Genomic DNA, 24227 nt, shown 5'->3' with positions numbered 1-24227 from the left:
ATTGAGCAATGGATAACCAAATTATAATGGCTAAAAAAAATAAGTGAACAATCTAATGTGTAATTTGCTGATGCTGGCCTTGTATTATATCCTTCAAATAAGAATAAGAATAAGAATAAGAATAACAAATCTTCAAGTAAATTTCTGATTATGCAGCTTTTGTACACAGATCCCAACAGCTGTTAACAAAACCCTTTCAAACCCATTCAGTTATACAAAATAGTTCTGTGTTAAACATCACTGCTCAAGTTTGAGTCACGATTCCTATTAAGTAGCTTGTTTTTCTTTATGACTCGAGAAACTTTCTGTTCCCTCCTCTATAGAACACAGCAGAACCGTGCAGCCTTCCTTTAAGCAATCATTGTCATCAGTTCATCGGCTCAACCGTGGGCTTAAAGCCACAGGTTTTCACTGTCGACTCAGTTCAGCCTAAGCATTGCCTAAATGAAGCACCCTCCTGAGCCGATGCGGCACGGCTTGGGGCAAAAGCCAATTCAAGTGTCGCTCCCTCACGCTGTTGTTGTGTGCTCCAAGTGGAAATGAAAGAAATTGGATCACACAGGTGGATGTCCAAATTTCTGCGGGAGGCCAGTGGCCGCTGATGTCCCTCCTATTGTTTGGGAGCTAGTGGCATGCTGTGCTTGATAAAATTTAACATTTTTATTTTTGGAAGCTGGCAGGTTGGCGGGCAGGCCGTTACATGTGGGCACTGAATACGCCCTGCGACCCTGTAGGTGTGCGCCTCTACCTCATGTCATCACTTTTTGAAGTCACCTCTGTCTTGCATTTGTTGGCCTTCCCTGAACTGCACCCGTCTCTCTCCTTCCCTTTAATGCAATAGCTGCTGTGACCTATATAGTAAAGGCCATTTCTTAGTGTGTATGCAGATGTGAGTGCGTGTTTCTTCCCCATGGGTCTTCTGTGCGTGTTCGTGGATGGTTTAGTGAAGATCTCCTGTGCACAAGTCCCTCGTAGGGCTCTCCGGTGTGTGTCTGGAGGTACAGAGTGACCCTGATGTGTCACTTCTGCTTAAAAGAATGAATGGAGAGCTGGTGGACCACCATGACTCACACACACATTCACTCACAGAAAACTTCCCGAGGGTTGTGCCTATGATCACTGTACCCCACCCACACATATGTGCACACGCCGCTGACATTTTTCCTCGAAGCACCTCCACGGGCTCCCACTTTGCCGCGAGATGACGCGATCATGAAACCCGCAGGCCCCGCAAAAGTCTCCGTCCCTATATACTCGTCTTTACTGTATATGTGCATATGTAAAGTGATGCATAGCTGCACTGCGGGGCAAATTGTGTGTTTGTAGTTTTATCTAATGAAGGTGAAGAAGAAGAGGAAAAAATGAGCAAGGGCAAAGCAGAGCTGGAGGCCTTCAACCTTTTGGAAACCCAGAATAAGAGAAACGCTTTGATGTCATGCATGTTTATGAATAAACAAACACCTCTCGCTGAACTTGTTTATTAGAGTTTGAGAAATGCAAAAAAAAAAATCTGTAAGATGCCGAGTTAAAGGATAAAAAAAAAAATGGCAAAGACGAAGCATATACACACAGACTATAAAAAAGTATCCAACAGCCTCCTCTAGACATTTGTTCTTTGTTTTGCAAACAGTGAATTTTAGAGGTGAAAAGAAATGAATGGGTAAATACTTTCAACAAGCGTATCCAAACCAATTACATGACAGTGAAATACGACCAAAGTTGGAGTCGAGTTCTAACAGAGACCCCAAAATGTGAAAAGTTTAACCCATAATTACTTCTGTTTAATGTTGGAACCTCAAATATATCTTTTTGAGAGAGAGAGAGAGAGAGAGAGAGAGAGAGAGAGAGAGAGAGAGAGAGAGAGAGAGAGAGACAGAGAGAGACAGAGAGAGACAGAGAGAGAGACAGAGAGAGAGACAGAGAGAGAGACAGAGAGAGAGACAGAGAGAGAGACAGAGAGAGAGAGAGAGAGAGAGAGAGAGAGACTTTCTAATGTATCCACTATATGGTGTGAAGCAATAACACAAAATGAACGTTTTCTATCCGGTGTGTTATTTTCCCTACGCCTTGCCGAGGTTGGAAGGCAGTTAATACATACTGAAGCTAACACAGACTGTACCAACTGGTTCTTCTCAGGTGCAAAAAAAGGGTAAAGCAGCCAAAAATCAGGATACCTCCACCCTGCGAGGTGGAGCGAGATAATTCTGCAGTCCTGCATATGGCATTGTTTGCGGTCTAAATAAATAAATCTTTAAGTTGAAAGGATACAAGGTCGAGAGGGTGGATTGGTGCGACTGTGAGGAGGGTCACACGTGAAGCTTTGTGAGAGTTTGGTCACAGGTGGATGAACTCCAACCACACATTTGTTATGCTCTTGGGTGGAGACGACGTGTGCAGCAAAAACTAGAAATTGCAAAGATTCAAAGTGACAGATAAGGAACAAAGGACATCAGTTCTTTCCAAAGTGCCTTTCTTTATAATAAAAAAAAAAACTTTGTAAATACTGCAGGTGGCCAATAGCCGTGCCAAACACATCATTTCAACCAGGGCTTCAAAACAGAGTTTATGACATGTTGACAATGTTGATAAAGTTCTGCTTGAGTAGAACTCATTTGAAATGTGACCCTTATTTTTTTTTAAATATCCAAGTTCAACTGATTCAGAATTACACCAATGAATCTAATAATCTCTTATTTTGTCATGTATTCAAGCACTCCATGTGTGATGTTCTTTCTGTGAGCTTCAAGAAAAGAAAAATGCTTTTTTTTTCCTGCACCACGCTTCTATTCCTTCCTTCACTTGCCCACAGCCACTATTTGACACAAGATAAGAGTCATCCATACCGACATACATTCACACAGATGCACATAAGCAGACAAGAGGTCACAAGCAGGAATATGCTGCTCTGATAAGGGCTGTACGCGACAGTACTGGAAAATGTCCTGCTGAGCAATGCAAACCGTTCCTTCACATGTCGGTTTTCAGTTGCAGCCTCATCGTCCATGTGGGACAAACTCTGGACAAAATCAGGTCATGGAGTCCCACAAATTCAACTTTGCTCACAATAGTAATTACTGAACTTAAACCTGTACAAGTATCCCAATGATTAGTTGAACTATAGTACAGAGTGGGGTTCAAAAAATGGTTTTACTCACAAATGCACATACAATGTCTTGTTTTCTGCAAAAGAGAGAACTTCCTTAACAGTCGGCTACCGTGCCTGGCTTCACCTCAAAGTCAGAAGTCTAGAAAAATTACACAAGAGGAATAAAGATTTCCTTCAGTCTGTCGGAGAAAGAGGATCACTGGACTTGCTGGAACTCTTCAGGAGGATTGTGGTAAGAAATGAAAAGTCAAAGTGTCTCTTTTATTTTAATGCCAGAGATTCCATCTGCTTGTTCAGTGAAATGTTTCTTTGCACAGACACCAGTGTATTTTACAAGGGATCCTGATGTTCAATTACTGCAGTTCAAGGAAAAATGTTCGACCGGAATCCACTTCTTGTTGCTGTGTCCGCTGCTCTGGTATCTGTAGTCACAAAATGAAGTCACGGGATTGTTCAGAGGCCATCTGACCAGGCGAAACAGACTATCCAACCTTTAAAAAAAAAAGAAAAAAAAAAGAAGACAAACATTCAAGCAGTCGCATATTTATTGCCCGACTTGTTCGACTCTCATTCAGCTTTGATTTCGAGTAGTTTGTCATTCAACACAAATTCACTTTCACTGCATTTTAAAAATCCCTGGAGGACAGGCTTGAGGTTTTCATTCAGACCGAGATGATGTCGGCGTCATGGCAACCACATACTGTATGAGGCTGTTCAGAAGATGTGGACTCAATAAGAGAACAGATAAGCACAAACATGCAGCCTGGCCAAGTTACAAAGCAGAAAATCTGCTTCAAGTGAGAGAGAATGCTGGAACTTGCCTCCCTGCGACCTGCCAAATCTCAGAGCTCTGATTAACCAGTTGACTGACAAAAATGTCTTTGGTCAATTATTTCTTCATTGAAAAAATGCTTCTTGGCAATTAAATCTGTATAATTGTAAATGCAGATGATTCCCTTGTTAAATGGTGCGACAACTTGGAGAACAAACATTTGTGGGATGAGCAGCAGAGCTGAGAGTGCACATGGAAGAAAAAAAGGACAAATCTTTGTCAGAGTGACATGTTATTTATGGGAATAAGTTTGATGAATTACTATGTTCACTTAGTCATTTCTTACTTCATAATTGTGTTACTTTTCAAATGACAAATGAGTAAGGAAAGGTGGTTTTTACCTCTACGACACATTTCAACTGCACCTGCAGTCTTCCACGGGGGGGGGGGATTAGTGGCGGGACTGCAAGATTCTGATACATCCTGATGTAAAACACGACACCTCACACGACGATGCAGTTCAAACACATCAGCGAGGTAAAAACCATCTTCCCTTAAACATTTATCGCTTGAAAAGTAACACTATCCTAAAGTTTGATGTTTAAAAGCGGCCAACTTGGGACGTAGAATGTTAATTTCTCTCAGCAGCTTGTGAGCAGGCTAAGGACTACCATGAAGAGGCGTCTGGCTGTTGATGGTTCTCCCGCAGGCGGCTGAAGCTCCAGGGCGCTAAATGAATCTGAAAACTGATGAATTGCCACTATGTCTTGTTTATTTCAGACTCCAATTGTCCAATTTACCAAACAACGGAAAACAAGAGTCAACAGCAAAGAAAAGATTCTTTGCATTGGCAGAGGAAATATGTAATTTTTTTTAAATACATACTGCTCATCCCAGAAATGCCTGCTTCTTACAAGTGTCGCATGTTTTCCAAAGAGAAATATCATCTTTTTATGTGTAGTTTATTTAGATGATTTAAAGTCTTTTTTTTTTCTTTTTTTTTTAAGATAAACTTCTGCAAACATCAAATAATTTATGTGGCTTCTTTAGTTCCCATGATAACAGAGAGTGCATCTGTTGGTTGGTGGCAGTTGGTCAGGGTGACATTTTTCACGCTGCTGGAAACACTTTGCTCAACATTTTCAGCATTTTTGACTTTTTAGAAACAAGAAAATTAATCATCCAAAATACATTAAACCAACAGCAAACTTTAGTCACGCATCAGAAACTGCCAGCACGTAAACAGTTCAGCATGAAAGACTGCACAACCTCGTCACCTTTTCTACAGTCACGACATTGCCGACCTTTTAATACAATAGTTTGAGTTCATATTTTGCTATGAAATTTAAAACACTTCGGTCCATAATGATAAAGATAAATCCAAATAATAAACATCATACCTACAAAGATGAGCACACCTTTTAATATGACATACAAATGAGAGCTGAGGTGCTTTTTCCCCCGCCCACTTCTATTACGCGACATGTCTGACGGTGCATGTGGCAGTATGTTACATGCCACCAAGTCTGAAGAATGATCGGCAGACCTCAGAAACGGGATTGTCAAGGAAGAGATCCGGAGAACGGCACATTTTCAGTTATCAAAAGAAGAGCTTTAACCAGAGGGCCATTGTGAGAAAGCTCAAAGCATATCCTTGTGGAGATATGAGACCCTTTGAGAAGGTTAGCCATCCAGCCAGCATGCTACACATTATTCCTTTATGGCAGGCATGCCAGGCGACAGTGGAAGGAAAAAGGCACACAATAGCCCACTTTAAGTTTGACAAGAAGCACCTGGAGGACCCTCAAACCATCAAAAACTGCATTCTCTGGTCAGAAGCAACCGAAATGTAACGTTTTACACTGAATACAAAGTTTCACATCTGGAGGGAAACCACAAAACACTGACATGCCATGAGAAATGGGCAAAAATGTGCCAAAAAAGGGTTGAGGAAGCTCACAGGTTATTTCATGAGACACTTTGAAGCTGGTATTTCAGCCGAAGGTGTTAGACAGTGTACGTTACTTTACATTACCTAAAACACTTTGTGGGTCATTTACTGCTAAATATTTGGGTTGCTTGTGTAATAAATTACTTAAACCCTTATTGAATTGGAAAATGAACATATAATGTAAACATGAAACTTCGGATCCATCTCAAGTTATCAAAAAATTCATAACATAGTTTAAAAAGGCTTGAACAGAAAAAATTAAACCCACACTAAACTTAAAAAGAAAATAATTGGGTGGATTTACCTTAATTCACAAAATGTACATCAATAGTTTGTTATATACTATGAAGCTGAGTTTAGAAAATTATCTCACCTCGTGTGCTGCAACCACTACCGAACATCTCTAAAGAGCTGAAAGATAAAACAATTTTGAGAGTTTATGATCAGTTACAGGAACATGTAGAGGAAATGGGATATGAACAGTCAAGGAGTGGAAGATTGCGGTAAAAGAGAAACAGAGGTGGAGCATGATGAATAAAATCTGAGCAGGTAGGACACTGTATATATTGGGTATAAAGAAAATGCTACTGGACTTACTGAATTCATATGAACAGGAGCAGTCAACTCTCATGAGTTTCACACGCATATAAGATCAGGTTCTTACGTGAGTGTCATACAAAGAGGCACATACTGACACACATACTCTTCACTCTGTCACTCCACACTGAAAACGACACTCATCAACCTGCAGTGACCCTCTTTCTCTTCTACATGCACACACACGTCTGTTGCTGCTGCCCCATCACCAAAGCAATCACACCATCACACTCCCCAAAACAAATAACAAAACAAAAAAAAAATCCAAGTTGATAAACCGAACAGACGAGAATCAATAGAAACTAACTGGAGGGCAACACTGCAACCTTGAGTTCATGCTGTCGCCCGTGGAAGTTGAGTTGTTATGTGCCGTCATAGTCTACTGCAAACTAATGAGCGGTGTTTGATGACTAGGAAACAGCAGGAGGAGAAGATGGCATCATCGTCACATTGTGGACACTCGCATTCACTTTGGTTTGTGGCACCAAAACCCAGAAAAGCGGGGGGGGGGGGGGGGGGGGGGATATTGATGCTCGTGAACAGTTGTGGTTTTATATCTGTGCACGTGAAATGCAGTCCAACAAAACCATCCTTGATGAAGTTTGTCAAATTCACGCCGGGCATGTGACTCCAGGAGTCGATTATGGCAGCAGTGCTGTGAAACACAGTGTTAACCACAGCCTGCCTGCAGGCACCAGTTCATGTCACATGCATCATTCTTGGATGCATGTGACGTGCTGATCTTTGCTGATTGTCAGAGCTCAGTTTGACAGATATTCCACAGAAAAACTCATGTTATACTTTGGGTTTTTCTCTTTTCATCTCAGGTCAAAAATGCTTAGAATCTGAACTGTTGCCGTCTCCTCCTCCTCCTTCTCACATCGTCTGGATTCTCAAATATTTTTAGGCCCAGACACAAATTACTCATTTATTCTGTTGCGTTGGAATCCAGGCTGGCAATGACACACAAAGAAGAAGAAGAAAAAAAACTCTCCCATTGTCTATTTTTGGTCAAGTTTAAGAACCCAGACTCTGCTGCGAAGGCTGAATCAAAGATAAATCATGTAGCAGAGATTATCGATCCTGTACAGATGTAACCCCCAACTCCTGTCCTCCTTTTGAAGGGATAATGTAAAGAAAACACACGTCAGTCCTTTGATGCAGAGCCTCTGATCTCATGCATCAAGTGTGAAACACTGAATAGAAATCTGTCCTCAGAAGTAGCAATTGTACAACTGGTAAAGGATGTGAGCAGATTTGTTCTGCTGCTCTCGTGGGGGGGGGGGGGGTGGAGGTTGAGGGTGTGGACCACCTGTTCAGCATCCATGTCTCCAATTAGGCAGCCTGCTTTGGACTGAGCTGAGCTGACCAGATTTGTCCCAGTGATTGGTGCATGGACTCACAGCAAGCGGGTCTTGGCTGAAAGCTGCTACGCTGTTCCGCATCTCATTCTCACTGCCACGCAGAGGTATCAGTGACACGTTACCGTGACGCGCGTCCGGCAGCACACGGCTGGCGCGTGTCTGCTGGAGTCCGTCCTGAGGCCACACGTCGCCGTCGTACTTGAACGTGGACAGAGGGGGAGACGGAGGCGTTACAATATGATGCTAACATGCAGTAAAGCACCGTAATAATTGGCAGACACACAATGGAACCCTGCTGTTAGTGCAAGTGGAATCAAGATGGATTAACATGATTAATATAAGAATTGGTGCAAAACCATAAGTGCAACAGAGGTTTTATATTAAAATCAAACAACACAAGAGTTATACTTTGTATTGTCTATGAATTACAGTACCCTCTAATAATACTGTCTTATATTGATAAAAAAAAAAGCAAAAACATCAACATTTAGTTAATATAATTTGATGTGGGAGCATGTTGTGAGATTTGGGGAGGTGTTTGGTTAAAGCTGTGTTCGGGGGCTCATCCTTGCACACTTTGGATGTGGGAGGCCTGGGGGTTCCATGTGTAATTGATTCTTCTTTCTGAACATGTTCTTTTCAATTGTTCTCGGAGAGGAGCAAGAAAAAGCAGCATCTTCTTCTGAGTGTTCAAACCATTTTGTGCAAAATCCTCCTGGAAAAGCACTTTTCCTTCAAGACAATCAATCATATTGGGGGGGTGGGCATTCATATCTGGATGTGAACAAAAACTTTTTTTTTTTTAAAGTTTTCTATGTGACCATGCTGCGATAGTGGTTTATCATTACACTTTTAAAATTTTAGATCACTGCAACTTTTCAGTTGCAACTCAACTCTATGGTAACTTTAGCCCAAACTACCTACATAGTTAAAGTCCAGCTAAGAGGCTTTGTCTGTTCTCTGGTTGTTCAAACCAGATCTGCACATCAATAAGAAAGACTGAATAAGACGCTTTCAGACAGAAGTAGATGTGGGAACCAGACCACTGCTTTTGTGATGAAGGATCTGCTTTGCTTTGTTGGTGAGGGACCGTGTTCACGAGTGTTTGGCTTCACTGGAACGTACTGTGTTTACCAATAGGGTCTACAACCGTCCTTCAGAGTCAACTGGGGCAGCTCCAAGGAAAAAGGAGTGTACTGGGAGTATGTGGATGTGTTTATTTGTGTGTGAAACGGGGAAGAAAAAAAAATCACACCTGGATACTGAGAAAAGTTGCATACCACTCCCTCATTTCTGCCTGAGTGTCACAGCAGAGATACCTGTGAAGAAAAACACAGCATGATGAATTGAAGGAGACAGCACGACAAAATCAGAAGGGCTCGTGTGTGTGTGTGTGTGTGTGTGTGTGTGTGTGTGTGTGTGTGTGTGTGTGTGTGTGTGTGTGTGTGTGTGTGTGTGTGTGTGTGTGTGTGTGTGTGTGTGTGTGTGTGTGTGTGTGTGTGTGTGTGTGTGTGTGTGTGTGTGTGTGTGTGTGTGTGTGTGTGTGTGTGTGTGTGTGTGTGCGCGCAGGAGATTTTGGGGGACAAGATGTCACAGAGGCTTTTTTTGGACCAAGTGAAAGTTTGGGGGTAAAAGAAAAAAGGAAAAAAGAAAAGAAAGACAAAGTCGGAGATATTAACTGAAATTGACATCGTCTCTCTCCTACGGTGCCTTGTGGTGAAGCCACTAGCGTAAACACAGTGGGATTCCTGATTTAAACTCCCTCCAAACAGAAGCGCCAATTGAGACCTTCAGCGTTCGTTGCGCATGTCCGAGGAAAATGTGATTTTATGTCTTTGTGGAGTTTGCGGGTGTGCGTGTATATTTTTATGCCGCTCAGGTTGCCATCGCGTAGACCTCCGAGTCATCAGGCATGCCGCAGTGCTGCATAAACAAGCTTTATTTATACAATCATTATGGTTATGAGCCCAGATTTAGGTTACAACAATTATATCAGCGTTCTCCACTGAGACATAACAAGACAATGATACAAAGAGGCTTGAAAAGAGAGTCTTCACTGTTTACCACAGACATAAACAGAGCCACGGTCTGTTGCTATGGAATTTGTAGGGTGTAGTCTTTGTTATAATGCCAATATTAATACACTGACCCTGAGAATCCCAACCAAACCCTATCCTTCACTCTCACTCATATTAACCCAATGTGACCTTTGACCAGATTTTTACCTCTTGTGTGCAGAGATCCATGGTGTACCAAGATGTCTGTGTGAACCCCAGAAAATAACACACATGCACAGGCATATCCATAGATGTAATACATTCCACAGCCCCCGACACAACCTTATATCATTGTAGTTAGATGTAACCCGTGAATAATATGCAGAACGAAACAAATCAACAATCACACCGCTAACGCCAAGACACCTTCGTGATGCGCTGCTTCGACAACTTTAACAAGTTTAGTAATGCATTATGCAAATTTGCGCCACAACATTGGGTAAAGGCAGCACAAGAAATACTTCAGTTGTGTACTCTAAATAATAATGGATCACTGAAACCACCAATCAAAGGCTGACTGGAACTGAAGCCACTCAGGGAAGAACAGAGACATGAATTTAACAATAACTTGTCGAACTGTGTCTCTGATCTTAATCTAAATGTAAAATGTACTTTTGGGGGAAAGAAAACATGGAACAAGGTGTGGAGTCTGGCATTGTGGGTCTTTACAGGGGGAATACAGTGTCAACCCAGTTTTCAGACTCCACACATGCAGACACACACATGCAGCTCCTCATCCCTCCTTGTTTGCATCATTAAGCTGAACAGAGCTCATTAGCACTTGCTGCGATTCAAAAGACGGCAGTCACTCTTCTTCAGCATGCTTACCTACACTTTTGTTATCTCCTACAATACATTTGACTTAGTCATTTTGACTTGTAATTAAGTGCCTGCTGATCTACAACATTATCAGCAGCAGAAGAATGAATGCTGCCCGTTTATCATTATGGATTTCCACAAAGCCACAGTATGAAATTTACATAATATTCAGAAAATTCATCAGCGTCCCTATAAGCTTAAGTGCACTTACTGCGAAAAAAAAGAATGGCTGATAAAGTAGCACTGCTGAAAAGGGAAAATTCATGTATTAGGGCTTTTGAGTGGATAGAAGCAATACTGGGATAGAAAAGTGATTAAGTGATGTTGAATGCAGGAGGGTAAAGCAAAGCTGGTGGAGAGAAATTCAGCTCATCAGTCACTTTCTCCTACATTTTTATTTCATGTGCCGTAAATTCTATGTTTTCTGCACGCTGCATAGCGGCCTCACCTTTCTTCTTTATCTTTCTCAAACATCCACAGCCCTTCTGTGTGTCTTCCTGATGTGTTTTGTTGCTGTGAGGGACATAACGGTGGAGCGTAACCAGGAGATGATACTGCCTACAGCGTGACAGGAAGAGCGCTCCCATTACCGTTATGAGGACGTCGACCGCTGTTGACAACGCGGAGCCCCGTGTAACATGAACGCAAGCTCACGTGGGGTGAACGCACGTGGATGTATACATGAACAGACCTGGATTAGAGCCGAACAGCGCTCATAGGTGTGCTCATGTGTTTTTCTCCTCGACCCCCCAGGTGGAGCCGACCTTTCAGACGGCTCCGTCTCCAGACTCTCATGCAGGGATCTGGCCTGTTTTCTAAGCCTGCAGAGGAGTTGCCAGCTTCCTCGCATGTGTGTTGTAGACATGATTATGTTGCCACTAGGAAAATGTCACCTTCAGCGAGAAAGAAAAAAAAAAAGATTCCTGCTACAGAAGAAATATTAAAATGTGTGTTCGTGTTGGAGTATTTTTTGTTGTCTGTGTATGAGAACAACATCAATTGTGTTGTATTTTCCTGTTCAGTCTAATACATGAAAAATCCAACACACATTATGAGGAGTTCGGTCAATAGTAAATGAAAATGACAAATTACTCATGGTGTTGCCATCTTTGATTTAATCTTCGATCAAAATCTCTAAAGTGTCGGAAAATGTGGATATGTCACCTTTAAAAGAGCTTACGGTGGCACCATCACACATACAAAGTAAAGGTGTCGATTGAGAAATTCTCTAATTTAATTCATCACAATTTTGGCACGTTTCAGTTTGTATTCCACACTTATTTCTTCACAATATGAAAGAATTATTCCAAGTGTATGTTTTAGTAGAGAACAAAGTCATTTTAGAGTAAAAGTTGGGGGTTTTGTTGAGTGTTTATTAAGTCAAATTAATTTGAGAAGACATTTGCGTGAAGATGACAATTTAAACAACAGTTACTGTATTCATAAAAAAGGTTTTAATTTAATGTGCCTACTTCTACACTCAACGAGTCAAGTGTCCAGCAGCATACTTCTTATAAGCTTTGAACAGCTCCAGTTCCCCACAACCAGTATTTTGCTAAAGCAGTATGAAAGATGGATGAATGGAAACTCATTTTTATCTCTGTATTGAATTACGTTATCTGTCCCCTGGGATGAACTCGTCCCTTTAAAAGATAGAAATCAGTACGAAACAACTGCCAAGGAGAGTATATGTGATTTTTATGTAGTTGGGAAGCATAAAAAAATTCATACTGCACTAAACATGTCTTTAGAGGAGCTATAAAATAGATAGATAGTGGAGGAGGGGAAAAAACAGGTCTGTTCTGAGCCGCAGAAGCTCTGCACTGAAACATATGTGTTGTGAATAAAAGTTGGTGTGTTGGACATCTACTTACCACTGTTGCCTCTCTGGCTTCTCTTGTTTCTTGCTCTCCTGTACAACTGTCAGTCCCCAGCTAAGAGCAAAAGAAAATGAAGTTACTTCTGCAGCAGTCCTGGGAGTTGCAATACTTAAGGTTAGGCTGCCCCCTAGTGGTCAATCTGTTCAGCTTTTTTGTTTTTCAGAGAAGGCAAAAACGAGGTACCTAAAATTAGAAAATAAATTACTTTAGGTATTCATTATCCCTTTAAATGAGGTGTGGTGAAGATTAAGAGGGATTATAAAACTAGGTTTTAACCTGCACACAATTTCAAAATGATAAATCAGGTAGTGTGCTCCTGGGCATTGGCCAAGCTGGCTCAAATTAATCGCATTTGAATGGAAAAGTCAATTAAAAATACATATATTTTGCAAGAGTTTACAGATTAATTCTCTCAATATATTTAGACTGGAGCCTGTTTCATGCAAATATGGCATTCCCTCCAACATAATATCCAGAACAAGCTGATCAGGACTTGTATTTTTGCTGTGCAGTTTAAGCTCCCAGCAGTGCACTTATGACACAAACGTGTTGTACGAGTGTAAAGCCAATGAAGTTTTAAGCTACCAAAAGGTACTAAAACCAATTTCAATGAATAAAATTATAAACTCCCAACAAGTTTCCACAGACATAAAGACATGGATTGTTTAGGGAATCTATATAGTGGGTAAATATACAGAAACTCATTGTTTCAATCATTTGCACCCACTGAAGCCAAATACTGATCACTATCGAGCACCGGGACCCGCCTTACTGTATGTTTCAGAGTTCCTGACATCAGGAGGAGTTACCTGGCAGTGTGAGGAAGACTCAGTGCTCAACTCACCATGTCGGAGGTCTGACTTTCTTTTTAATACCGAGATAAACTCTTAAGCTCTTCACTGGCCATTCACGTTCTGGTCGGTTACTCTGACAAACAGGGAAAAAGATTGTGAATGAGTCCATCAAATAACATGACAACTACAGATTTCTGTCTCGATTTCTGTCTTACTCGAACTTCCTTGTACATTCTGAGCGAGGTGAAATTGAGGATGAAGTATCGGTCGTGGAAACTTCCGGACGACAGCCCCAAACCGAGGATGCTTCGCTCCTCTCGGAATTTGATCATGCCGTGTTTAGAAGCGTCTACTTTGCTTGCTGTGGAGCAGAGTGAGAGTTTAAGAGGTATGTGGGAAAAGCAATGGGTAAAATATGATAAAAGTCTTTTGAACGTTTGTGTTTACCCAGGTAGAGAAGCATTGGCTCCATAGCGAGGTGCTTCTTAATGAGCAGGTGGGAGTCGGTGCCAAAGGAGTGAAGGATGGGAAGGACTCGCTCTTGATAGTGCAGAGGACGCTCTGGGGACCAAAGGTGGAAAATTTAGACAGCAATGTGCCAAACGCCGACAAAACTTCACATTATGTCTCACATGATAGAGAAGCTAAACATTCCGCTGAAGTTTCACCGTCAGACTTGGCGTCATGATTGGCAGTGGTTTAGGAAAACACAAAAAGGGTTTATTTATATATTCCTATTGTAACAGAAAAGCAGACTGGTTTCATAACAATGTCATTCTACATCCTTGGAAAGTTTGTTCCGAACTCAAAAATAGCCAGAATTGTCGTCTCTAAGTCATCACCTGAATGACAGAAATCCCTCCAGCTCTTCCTGTCACTCAGACTCTCTCTAATTTCCTTCCATCTCTCAGTATCAGTCCTCCAAGTCCCTGTGTAATCAGCAGGTGGCTTTTCTGGCGAGTCATAGGAAACCAGCCAAATCAGCTGAGTGTCACTGGCATTTGATAGGCCACCTACAGGCTTCCTGGTAGAGAACCAGATGGCCCACATACCAGGCTGAAAACAAACCGCAGCACACATTGCTGAGATGAGCTTTTCGCCTCTGGAATTTGTCACTTTGGATAGTTCAGGCTGAGCAGAGAGCACTTCACAGGCTTTGTGTTTTTTTTTGTTGCACTTGGGGCCTTTTAATCTTTCGTGTTAATTTGCAAACGGCATAAAATTCGTGTTTCTTTTTGAAAAACAAAACCTTTCTTTGCTATGATTTAAAAAGAAAAACAACAATATCTTTTAAGAGAAAAAACATTGGAAAAGGAAGCAAAGAAAAGCAACAAATGACTCAAAATTTGTCAAACTGTCATGATGCCAGCTTGTGTTTACCCATCTGGCTCACCCATTTCCTCTTTGTCGCAGACCTCCCAGCAGCTCCAGTACTCTTTGTCTTTCACAGAGATGTTACGCTGGTCCAAAACCTCACATGTCAGCTCTGCTGCCGTCATGGAACCAGGGATCTGAGGGAAAAGCTCCCAGTTACTCTGCAGTTTCTCTGATATCAGGCAAAGGGAAATGTGCTTCTGCATACTGCTGAAGCCCATTGAAGACATTTGTTATCATGGCCCTTTAACGGACAGCTAAGAAGACAACTGGCAACTAAACGTCCGTTCATGTTGAGTTACCAGGCGAACGCTAAGTCACCTTGACATGAAGCTCTGCTGTTTCTTCCTTTTTCTCCAGATACACGGTGCAGATGAAGTGGCCTCCTGGTTCAGTACTCTGGTTGAGTGCAAACACAAACAAACAAGGGCAAATGGGAGTAAACAACGTCAGGGTGATGAATAACTGCATGCAAAGCTGCCATAATACAAAATGTACAAACCACAAATTTGCATTTAAATAAGACTCCTAATATGGCAAACATTGCTTAATGCAGGAATTTCACAAGCGGAATTAAAGGTTTACATCCTTCCATTTCTTCACACCAAGACATAATCTCATTGAAACAAGATCAGGTGAGGCCTCAACAACAACATGAAGCAGAAGGGCGTCTTCACATGAAACATAGACGACTGTGAGTGTGGGCGTCCTGTGAGACTCACGGGGAAATTCACTAAGTGGCGGCGATCGTGCACGTCGATGATGACTGTGATCTCTTCGAGCTGCTTCTTCAGCTGCTGTTTGTCCACCTGGAAACCACATGAACAAATAAATGATTATCGAGTGACATGTCAAACATGGACCGCCCCACCAAATACTTCTGCCCCGTAATTCGATCCTCCTCGATGACTGTAAACCAGCCTCATGACAGCTGCATTATTTCCTTGCTACCACAAAGAGCAGAACCTCTGATAAGACCTACTGTAGTTTGGAGCTCATCTTTCATCAGATAAATAAACACATTTTGGCAATGACAGCGTGGAACTTAATCGTGAGTTACCTTGTGGTCATGTAAAGATAGACATACAGTGCAATATATTTAATTTCTTGGGCAATTGTACAACAAATAACAACAACGATTAAAACAACAGGTAACGTCGTAGTTTGCATGCTTGGCTCACAGCAAATCAACTGGTCATGTACTCAGGGTGTACTGTGTGTTTTGCCAGAAGTTGGCTGGTTGATTCAAACGGCCCACAGCCGCGAGTGGGATAAAGCTGGGAGACGTGCGATGCGTGGATGTGAAGATGGATGGTTTTCATTTGTTCTTTTCACTGCATGCCCCCGCCATTTTCTGACATTAACTTCACAGCCAATGTAATAAGATGGCATGTGACCTTTGAAACCTGTGTACTGCGAATGGTGTTTCCAATTGTCGGACGTCAGAGGAAAATGTGTTGCCTCCTCCTCTGTGAGGAGCGAACCTTTACCTCAAAAATGACTATGTAGTGCTGAATGAGGTCCTCTATGGCCCGGCCAGCCGTGTAGTCCTTCCCATCAGTCTGGAACAGCGTGGGGCCGAACACGATAGCCAGGTTATGGAGGTTCATCTGGTTGCGATCAGAGAAACGCTGCACGCTGAAATGCAAACATTGCAAATCACACGTTACGCACAAGCACACACAAGAGATAAGTCCATGTTGGAATGTGCCATTTTCTCACCAGTAGAGGTGGTTGATAAGCGCTTGTAGTGTAGCTTTGTTGACACGAGGCAGTCTGTTCAACAGGAGCTTGTACTCGGAGATTTTTGTACTTTCATCCTCAATGGCTGGAGAAGAAAGCAGATGGAAAGCAAGGAAAAGGGCACAAAATATGTTAGGTATATGACAAGAGCATGGGAGATCTAAAAGAAGACGGCATACACTGTCGGGCTTTTTGTTCAAAATCCTGACAAAATGGCACCTGGACCAAAGCTGCAGCAACTGAGGATGTTTGGAAAGATATTAAACATAATCAGGAGGTTGGAGGCTTTAATGTTTTAACTAAATTACAGAAAAAAAGAACCTCATGACAGCCTGATAACTTAGTTGAGAGGCATTTATACTTCTGTTGAAATTTACTTCCTTAAAAAAAAAAACCACACACACGCACTAATAAGTACTTAAGCCTTCAAAACATTTTGATTGCCAGACATCTCCAAAGATAAACAAGCTTGAAATTTTTGAATGCCTTTAAATAATACCGGTGAACCTTGACCTCCCCTTAAATAACAACATGAATAAGCTCTATTCTGGGTTTTGTGACTCCTACCAGCGACGCTGAGCCAGGTTCGGAAGTCCTCCGTTGTAAACAGTCCCTCCTCTAACTCCCTGAAGAAGCGCTTCATTGTGCTGGAGACGTCGTCCACCTGATGCTCCCCTTCTTTTAGACGAAGGCTGCGAGCGTCGCTGCGAAACCGTTCACAGAGTGCCGCCACACGAGAGTTCACACCACTTTTACGATAAATGCCTTCCGACGTCAAACCTGGGAAACAAATACAGATATTGTGTCTTACCAATCGTGGTTTGAAATTATGTAGCAGAAATCTATGAGCGGAAAGGTATTTCAATACAGAAGAGATGGAGTGATGCCAAATAATAAAATGGGCATCTTATGAAAATGCATCTAAAGTCTAACACTCTTGTTCTCTGACTCAATATCAATCAAAGACATCAAAGAGTGTCCATCATCGGACTTTCAACTGACAGCTGACAACAAGGAAAAAAAGCAAATCTGATGATTCATCACTGTGTCAGTGCCATGAGGAACAACATGCTTCAATCTGTAAACACACATGGAGACATGGAGGTGGGTGCAGTCCTCTTTGTTGAGTGTGAAGATAAATATCAGTACGTCATGAACCCTAAAATTATCTGAACAGGTTTATTCAGTGTCAAAATCACCTGCAGAACAAACGTGGAGGATATCGACGTTCAAAAGACTTGATGTTTTCCAAGGAAGGACAGTGCAACTTATTAAGATCTTCTGCTGCTATTGCTTTTATTTCTGTTGTTTGCTTTTCAAATGTAATTTCTGGAATACTTTGAACTATTTATTATCTTCCTTGTAACGTTGAATTACCTCAATGTTGTGATAAAAAATACACCTGCTTTCCAACTATGAATAATGATTACTGTATGTAGATATTGCAATATTTTATACTGACATACACTTGAAGTCAGTGTATTCTCATAGTAACTCCTATTAGAAGGCTTCTGCTCATTGAAAAACCTTCCATCATACTTCTCTTTTTGCCCTGTTCTTGTTCTCTTATAGTAACACTGAGTCAGAATTACCAAGCAGTTTCAACCAGACGGTGGTTAAATGTCTCAAGTGATGCACCTTCACAATAATGTTTTCTTGCAACATGAAGCAGACATATTCCCGTGTTGGTATCTAGAACATTTTCTTGAAACTAGCTACAGCTTTTGATCACATCAACAAAGACATTACCAGTTGTTTACCGCTGTCCGGAACAATAAATGAAGGTAAAACCGGTTCGTTGTTTGAGAAATGCCGTTGGCCAGCCAGTGAAGGGTGGGAGTAGGAATGACGATTGTGGAAGAAAGAGGAGAATAAAAAGAAAACGAGGGAGGGGAAACTGACACCGAGGAGACGGCAAAGAGAGAAATGAAGATGGAACAGAGTTGCTTTGTTTTCATGTGGCCCGTTGGTCTCTTACAGAGATGGAATCCTGTGATTATAGTCACATGAGTACACAAACATTTAGGAAGTGCCAAGAGTTCACACAGAGTTGCACAAAGGCGGCCATCGCATGGAGCAATGGAGCTATGGAGCTATGTGAGCAACCTTTCCTGTGATGAAACTGAAGGCGTTCAGCAACCAGGATGAATAATGAAGAGTTAAACTCGCAGTGGGCTTTCATTTGGCATATGAAGTTCATTCATTCATTCATGCCGTCCGTAGATGTGTCTTACCACACTGTGTGATGTAGCCGATGCAGCTGTACACTATGACGGGTATGTCCGTCTCCGTGAGCTGCTGCTGGCTCAGCGTGTCTCCTCCACTCCCCGCTGCTGCCTGGATGGCTCCACACCAGCCAGAAAAATCCAGCTTTCTCTCTCCCTCTATGTACAAAGTCCTGAGCAACGGGAATTGGAGCAGAGGGGGAAGGGGAGCCAGGGTGGAGCGACAGCAACAATCAACGCGGAAGTAAGAGAGAGGAAAAGAAGCAGCGTTGACACATTTCAGTGAGGATTTAAAAAAATAAATATGACCAGTAAAAACAGAGTGAAGTAAACTTTAGCTGTTCTTTAGAAAAAGAAAAGAAACCACAACTTTTTGGACATGCCAGACACCCCCAAGTTTTAAACCACTGTATTAAGGCATTTACTTTTACACTTTAGGAATATAACAAACAACCAGCAGTTATTTTTTTCCATCTCACCTGCCTCTCTCCACCAATACCAGTACTTCATTGTCTTGTTGAATTGCTGGAAAACACAAACGCACAGCAATCAGCATGCTGCAACTGATAGTCTCAGCACTTGTACCATGTCAGGATTTCCACTCTCCTCCGTAGCTTCAGAGTGAGTAACAGCGACCATCATCAGCTGTGATCTTTTCAACCTAACTCTGGAATTCTGGAGAACTCAGGTATTTGTTTTCAAATGTTGAGACACTAGAAAAACATGTATTGAAATAAAGCACAGCCGACCACAAAGTCTACTCAAGTACTATAATGATGTGCAATTACTGTCACCTTTGCAGTACACAGAATGTAAATGTAAAAGTGCCTTTGGTGTTCATTTCGTCACACTCACAAAGCTCATTCAGCTTGCGGAGGTGGATTTCTTCTCCATTGTTGGCCTCCAGGTAAACATGAAGCGTGGAGCCCACCAGGACGAACCACCCAAACTTTGATGTCTGCAGGTTCAAGCCGTCTTTACATTTCAGCCGCCCGATCCGTTCAAAACCCAATTTCAGCAAAGGCTCAGCGGCGGGTGGAATAAAGCTCTAAAAATGAAAGACAGACACAGAGACTTTGAAATATATAGCACATCAATCACTGCTTTCATCCAAATTCAACCACTTCTCTTCACACTCTCCTGAAAGCCAATAATCAACAAAGAAAATGTTGCAGCACAAAGAGAAAACGGTGAATAGCAGCAACACGATTATTTGGCCAGGTTTCTTAAAAATGCAATCTATCATCAGCCATATAATTTCACAGGTGCGACATAACTTGCATGACTGACAACTGGGAATGTTTATCATATTTTTATTGCAAAACGTGGCTGCACATAATGTGAAGATAATTCTGCAAACATCCTAGTTTTCAGTGTACTTATTAACTACGTATTAACACGTGGAGCACTGACCACTTATCCAATTTATTTTTATCTCCCATCTGGGAAGTCACGAACAACTTATTTACTTATTATCCCTTTAGGCGAGATGCATTTGGAGGTTACCTTTGCGATGGACTTGACCCACTGTTTGTGGCCGTCTGGATCGTCCGTGCCGAACAGATAGAGACGCTCAGCCTCTGTGTACAGTTCAAAAGTGTGACTGTATCTGTAAATGAGGTTGAGAGGAAGCAAGACACAGACCAATATAAGAAAAAAAAAAGAGAAAATGTAGAGTTAAAAATGAATCCTGGAGCTTTGTTCACACATGCATGGTTTCCCTACGAGAGCCGTTTTCCAATACGACACAAGGCTTTCAGTTTACGGCATTCAATCAAGTATAAATGACACAAAGAAGTGTGTGTGCGTACCCGTGTTTCTGAGGTGCGTCAACAGCCAAACAGACTATCTCTGTAGCTTTCAGTACTCCATTAGGGTTCGAGTTCTTGTCACTTTCATAGTAGCTGAACGTGCCATCGTTTAATGTGCACCAGCGACGGCTGAACTCTAAGAAGATAAAATGATACTTAATATTAAGACATATTTTGAAAATACTTTTTTTTGTAGGGTGTTAAAGAGGGCCTGTAAGTGTTTGAGCTGTGCTGTGTGCACGTACCCTCTCTGCCCTTGTGCTCTGCGGCAGCCCGGGCCATCGATGCGGTCTTGAACAGGAAGCCATTGTGAGATACACAAGGAGTCGGTGGGTAATGCGTCGGCTCCATAAGCTCAACGATTTCTGATCGTGGAAGCTCTACAGATGGAAAAAAATGGAAATACATTATCTTTTGCAAAACTGTTAGGGTTAGGGTTATCAATTTGAGCCACTAGACACAAAGACACCAGCGATCCTTGTTTCAATGTTGTGAACTTTCTCACGAGAATGCTTGTTATTCCTGCTTTGCACTGACTCACCGTGTTCCCATTATGTCAACATGTCTCATTTGATTGCTGGTTACTATGGATGAAGTCAAAGAATAAGGTCTCCTGCTGTCACTTAAACTCTCAAAACATTGTGTTCAATTCTGCTGTCTTATTGTAGCTCCTGAGGACTTTTCACTTCATTCCTGGTCATTTTCCACTAGTAAAATACCTGCATTAAACCACTCTCAACAACTCTGACCTAACAAAATTTGCCAGTTTTAAGCCATTTAAAAAAAATAATAATAATAACAATAATAACAATAATAATAATAATGTAGTTCATTCATAATAAGCATTTCACCATGCTCATAGGCCAATGACTTCTAATAAACTAGACTAAGAGCAAATATTTGGCAAACAAATGATTTTTTAATGACTGGGGACACAAATTAATACTCTACCGTCTTATTACATTTTACCTGTAACACAGCTGACAAGAGTATTCATATTCCCAATTTTTTACTGTTTCACTCTGACACTATCTGTCTGCTGATAGAACAATGCAGCAACCTTTGACTGCACAAGAAAGTGGTGCATTTCAAATGGAATCACCACACAAATGTGAATTAATGGAATGTCTGATTGCACTGGATTTCAACTCTTTTATTTTCAGGATTTGAAGTGACTCAATCAATTACAAGATTTAACAAATTGTCCAAAAAGCAGCTGTTGCATCTCTAATACAGAGTGGAAAAACCGATTATAATGCCCCTCTCTGGAAGCCCCTGGTCCGGCTGTCAGTTGGTTTGAGGATGGATATTAGCACACCGCTCATTACTTTCAAAGCATTCCACTGGCTGGTCGGAGGTTGCATCTGTGAATGATTCTCCCTTCATCAACCCGACGTCATCAGGCTACAACCTCAGCATTTGCTGTTAAACTGCTTGTGAAAACTCACCGTCACATTAAATGATTGATTTAGAACCTGTTTAACATGTTTCCGGATACACAGCTTATGAAAATGATTGCTAAAGCGATGTAAAACCTACTCAACCTTAATGTAAGCACCAAGAAATCAAATTCAATGTTGTGATCATGCGTGTGCAATACGTGTGTAATACAGTACCTGTGTTGAGATTATGGCTAATTAATTCAGCCTGCAAAGGTTGTGCGTGTGCGGAGGCCAGGGAGAGAGGGGAGGGCCAATTTGGCATACCAGTTGAACAATTCACATCTGCACCGCAGAAAATCAGGCTCAGCGTCTCCAAAACATCACTACTCTGCACGTTTATACACAGAGCCTTGAGAGAGAGAGAGAGAGGGAGAGGGAGAGAGAACGAGACAACATTGAGCTGTACAAGTAAATGTAATTATGCATATTTAATACACAATAACAACAGAATGGGATCACTGTGAGTTGCTTGTAAACATCAATATGAAACACATTGAGCCTCTCAGAACTGAGAGCTCATACTGAACTAAAATCAAACAACATTAATGTGTCTACTCCTCATTTTGGTCAATGAACCAAGCAAGTTCTGGGAAAGTTGGACAGAAGACGATGCCAACAAACGCAATAAATTCACATAAGAACATAATTTGCCAAATACATCAATATTGTCAAATTTAATAAGATTCAAGAATTAAAAAATAAATAAATAAGAACATGGGGATGATTGAACTGACGACACTGACAGAACACACCCTTAAAGACAAAGCAACCCTAGTTAAGGAGCATGAGGGAGACTTACTCAAATATGGAGAAAAATGAACACTCTTATGAGTAGGCTGTCTGGATAAGCTTTGATTTATGGCAATGAAATTATAAAAAAAGAAGAAAAAGTGAGACAGAAAGGAGTACTTTGCTAAATACCTTAATGAAAGTTATTTCTGTTGATTTTAACCCATCATATTAATTATTACCTAAAATATGACAGTCATAGTGCAGACCGTAATGATTAAAACACAAAAAGTTGTTTATCTGCTTTTGCTCATTTTCTATAGATTTAGATATCGTATATGTTTTTTAAGTCATAGTTGTTAAAAGTGCATATGGCAAATGCAATCAATGGTGATATGATAGGTTTTATATAGTTTCTGTAGCTGCTGCTGATGCTATGATCATGTCAGCTTCAAAACCTGCAGTTCCTCTCCTAATTTTATGCATAAGTTGTAGCACTTTCACCCCTATATGCCCTTCAAATATGAACTTGGGAAGCATCTTGTGCATTTTAATAAAAAATACAAACAATGCTGTTATACTGTCAATGGAGAATCCAAGCAATTTTGGGGGGATTTATTGTGACTCGGGAGATTATTACTATAATATAACTATCAACTATGAGCTCCCAGGTGTTTCATCTTTGTGCCAATTTTTGATTGTAAACCAAATCCAGTGCTTGTACATTTAATAACAAAGCAGCCTCGAGCCATTTTGCAGTGATGAGTGTCTAAACCCTGATGCTAGTGGATCACTGGTGACCTGGACTCCAGAGAACAACAGTTAAGCAAAGAGGATTGAGAAGCTTTAGATACTGTTATATCCGATTAAGTCATCCAGTGTTTTTCTTTAATTCATTGCTGCTGTTGAGGAAACGTCAAGTACGATAAAAAAAAAAGTCTTCCAATTCTGTCCCTGTAAATCGATTGGTGTCAGTAAAATCCTACACTGGCTTGTGTACAGTGCCTTTTATTGTTTCAAAAAAAAAAAAAAAAGTGTACACATGAATTGAGGAAGAAGAGGGAGTCAAAAGAGGAACGCTGTGGCTTCCATAAAGGAGGAAGTAGCAAGTTTACACCAAAGAAATCAGACAGACTCACAAAAATGCAGAAGAAAAGAAACATTTTATATGTGTGCACGAGCACACACAAACACACATTATTTGTGTTAAAACCAATAAGCTCCTTTTCGCCTGATTGACAAATTCCTCAGCACTCTGTCTCATACACACACACACACACACACACACACACACACACACACACACACACACACACACACACACCCCCACACACACACCACACACACACACACACACACACACACACACACACACACACACACACACACAGAGTTCCTCCTCTATTTAAGCATTAACAAGTCTCTGCACACAGACAGACAAATTGACAAAGATTAAAGTTGCACAAGAGACCCTCACACACCCAACAGACGGCAAAACAAGCTGCATTCCCCCCTATCTCGCACACGTCATTGAAGACATCTGAAGGCAAAGCCGCTGTCCAA

The 24227-nt window shown here is 41.4% G+C and overlaps 1 protein-coding gene across 2 annotated transcripts in view; it reads right to left on the bottom strand.

Annotated features, from left to right (window-relative positions):
- Window positions 1-1464: 1464 nt before the first annotated feature.
- Window positions 1465-24227, bottom strand: part of arap1 (ArfGAP with RhoGAP domain, ankyrin repeat and PH domain 1) — a 39402-nt gene continuing 16639 nt past the window's right edge. The window contains exons 13-33 of one of the 2 annotated variants that reach the window (XM_080509596.1): window positions 22110-22284; window positions 20739-20873; window positions 20494-20629; window positions 20189-20291; window positions 19538-19730; window positions 19162-19207; window positions 18692-18855; window positions 17025-17237; window positions 16437-16542; window positions 16205-16352; window positions 15437-15523; window positions 15036-15113; window positions 14734-14851; window positions 13788-13901; window positions 13556-13701; window positions 13391-13473; window positions 12541-12600; window positions 9046-9109; window positions 7830-7988; window positions 6203-6240; window positions 1465-3597 (exon numbers count right to left, since the gene is read on the bottom strand). In XM_080509596.1, the coding sequence (XP_080365722.1) occupies window positions 6220-6240; window positions 7830-7988; window positions 9046-9109; window positions 12541-12600; window positions 13391-13473; window positions 13556-13701; window positions 13788-13901; window positions 14734-14851; window positions 15036-15113; window positions 15437-15523; window positions 16205-16352; window positions 16437-16542; window positions 17025-17237; window positions 18692-18855; window positions 19162-19207; window positions 19538-19730; window positions 20189-20291; window positions 20494-20629; window positions 20739-20873; window positions 22110-22284 (2349 nt within the window). In that variant the 3' untranslated portion in view covers window positions 1465-3597; window positions 6203-6219. The remainder of the gene's footprint in view (window positions 3598-6202; window positions 6241-7829; window positions 7989-9045; window positions 9110-12540; window positions 12601-13390; window positions 13474-13555; window positions 13702-13787; window positions 13902-14733; window positions 14852-15035; window positions 15114-15436; window positions 15524-16204; window positions 16353-16436; window positions 16543-17024; window positions 17238-18691; window positions 18856-19161; window positions 19208-19537; window positions 19731-20188; window positions 20292-20493; window positions 20630-20738; window positions 20874-22109; window positions 22285-24227) is intronic. The other variant, XM_080509597.1, reaches the window with a different exon arrangement.

The sequence above is a fragment of the Blennius ocellaris genome (genome assembly GCF_963422515.1).
Source record: "Blennius ocellaris genome assembly, chromosome: 2".
Lineage (NCBI taxonomy): Eukaryota > Metazoa > Chordata > Actinopteri > Blenniiformes > Blenniidae > Blennius > Blennius ocellaris.
The sequence above is the reverse complement of the archived record's forward strand: the minus strand, read 5'-3'. Positions and strand labels throughout refer to the sequence as shown.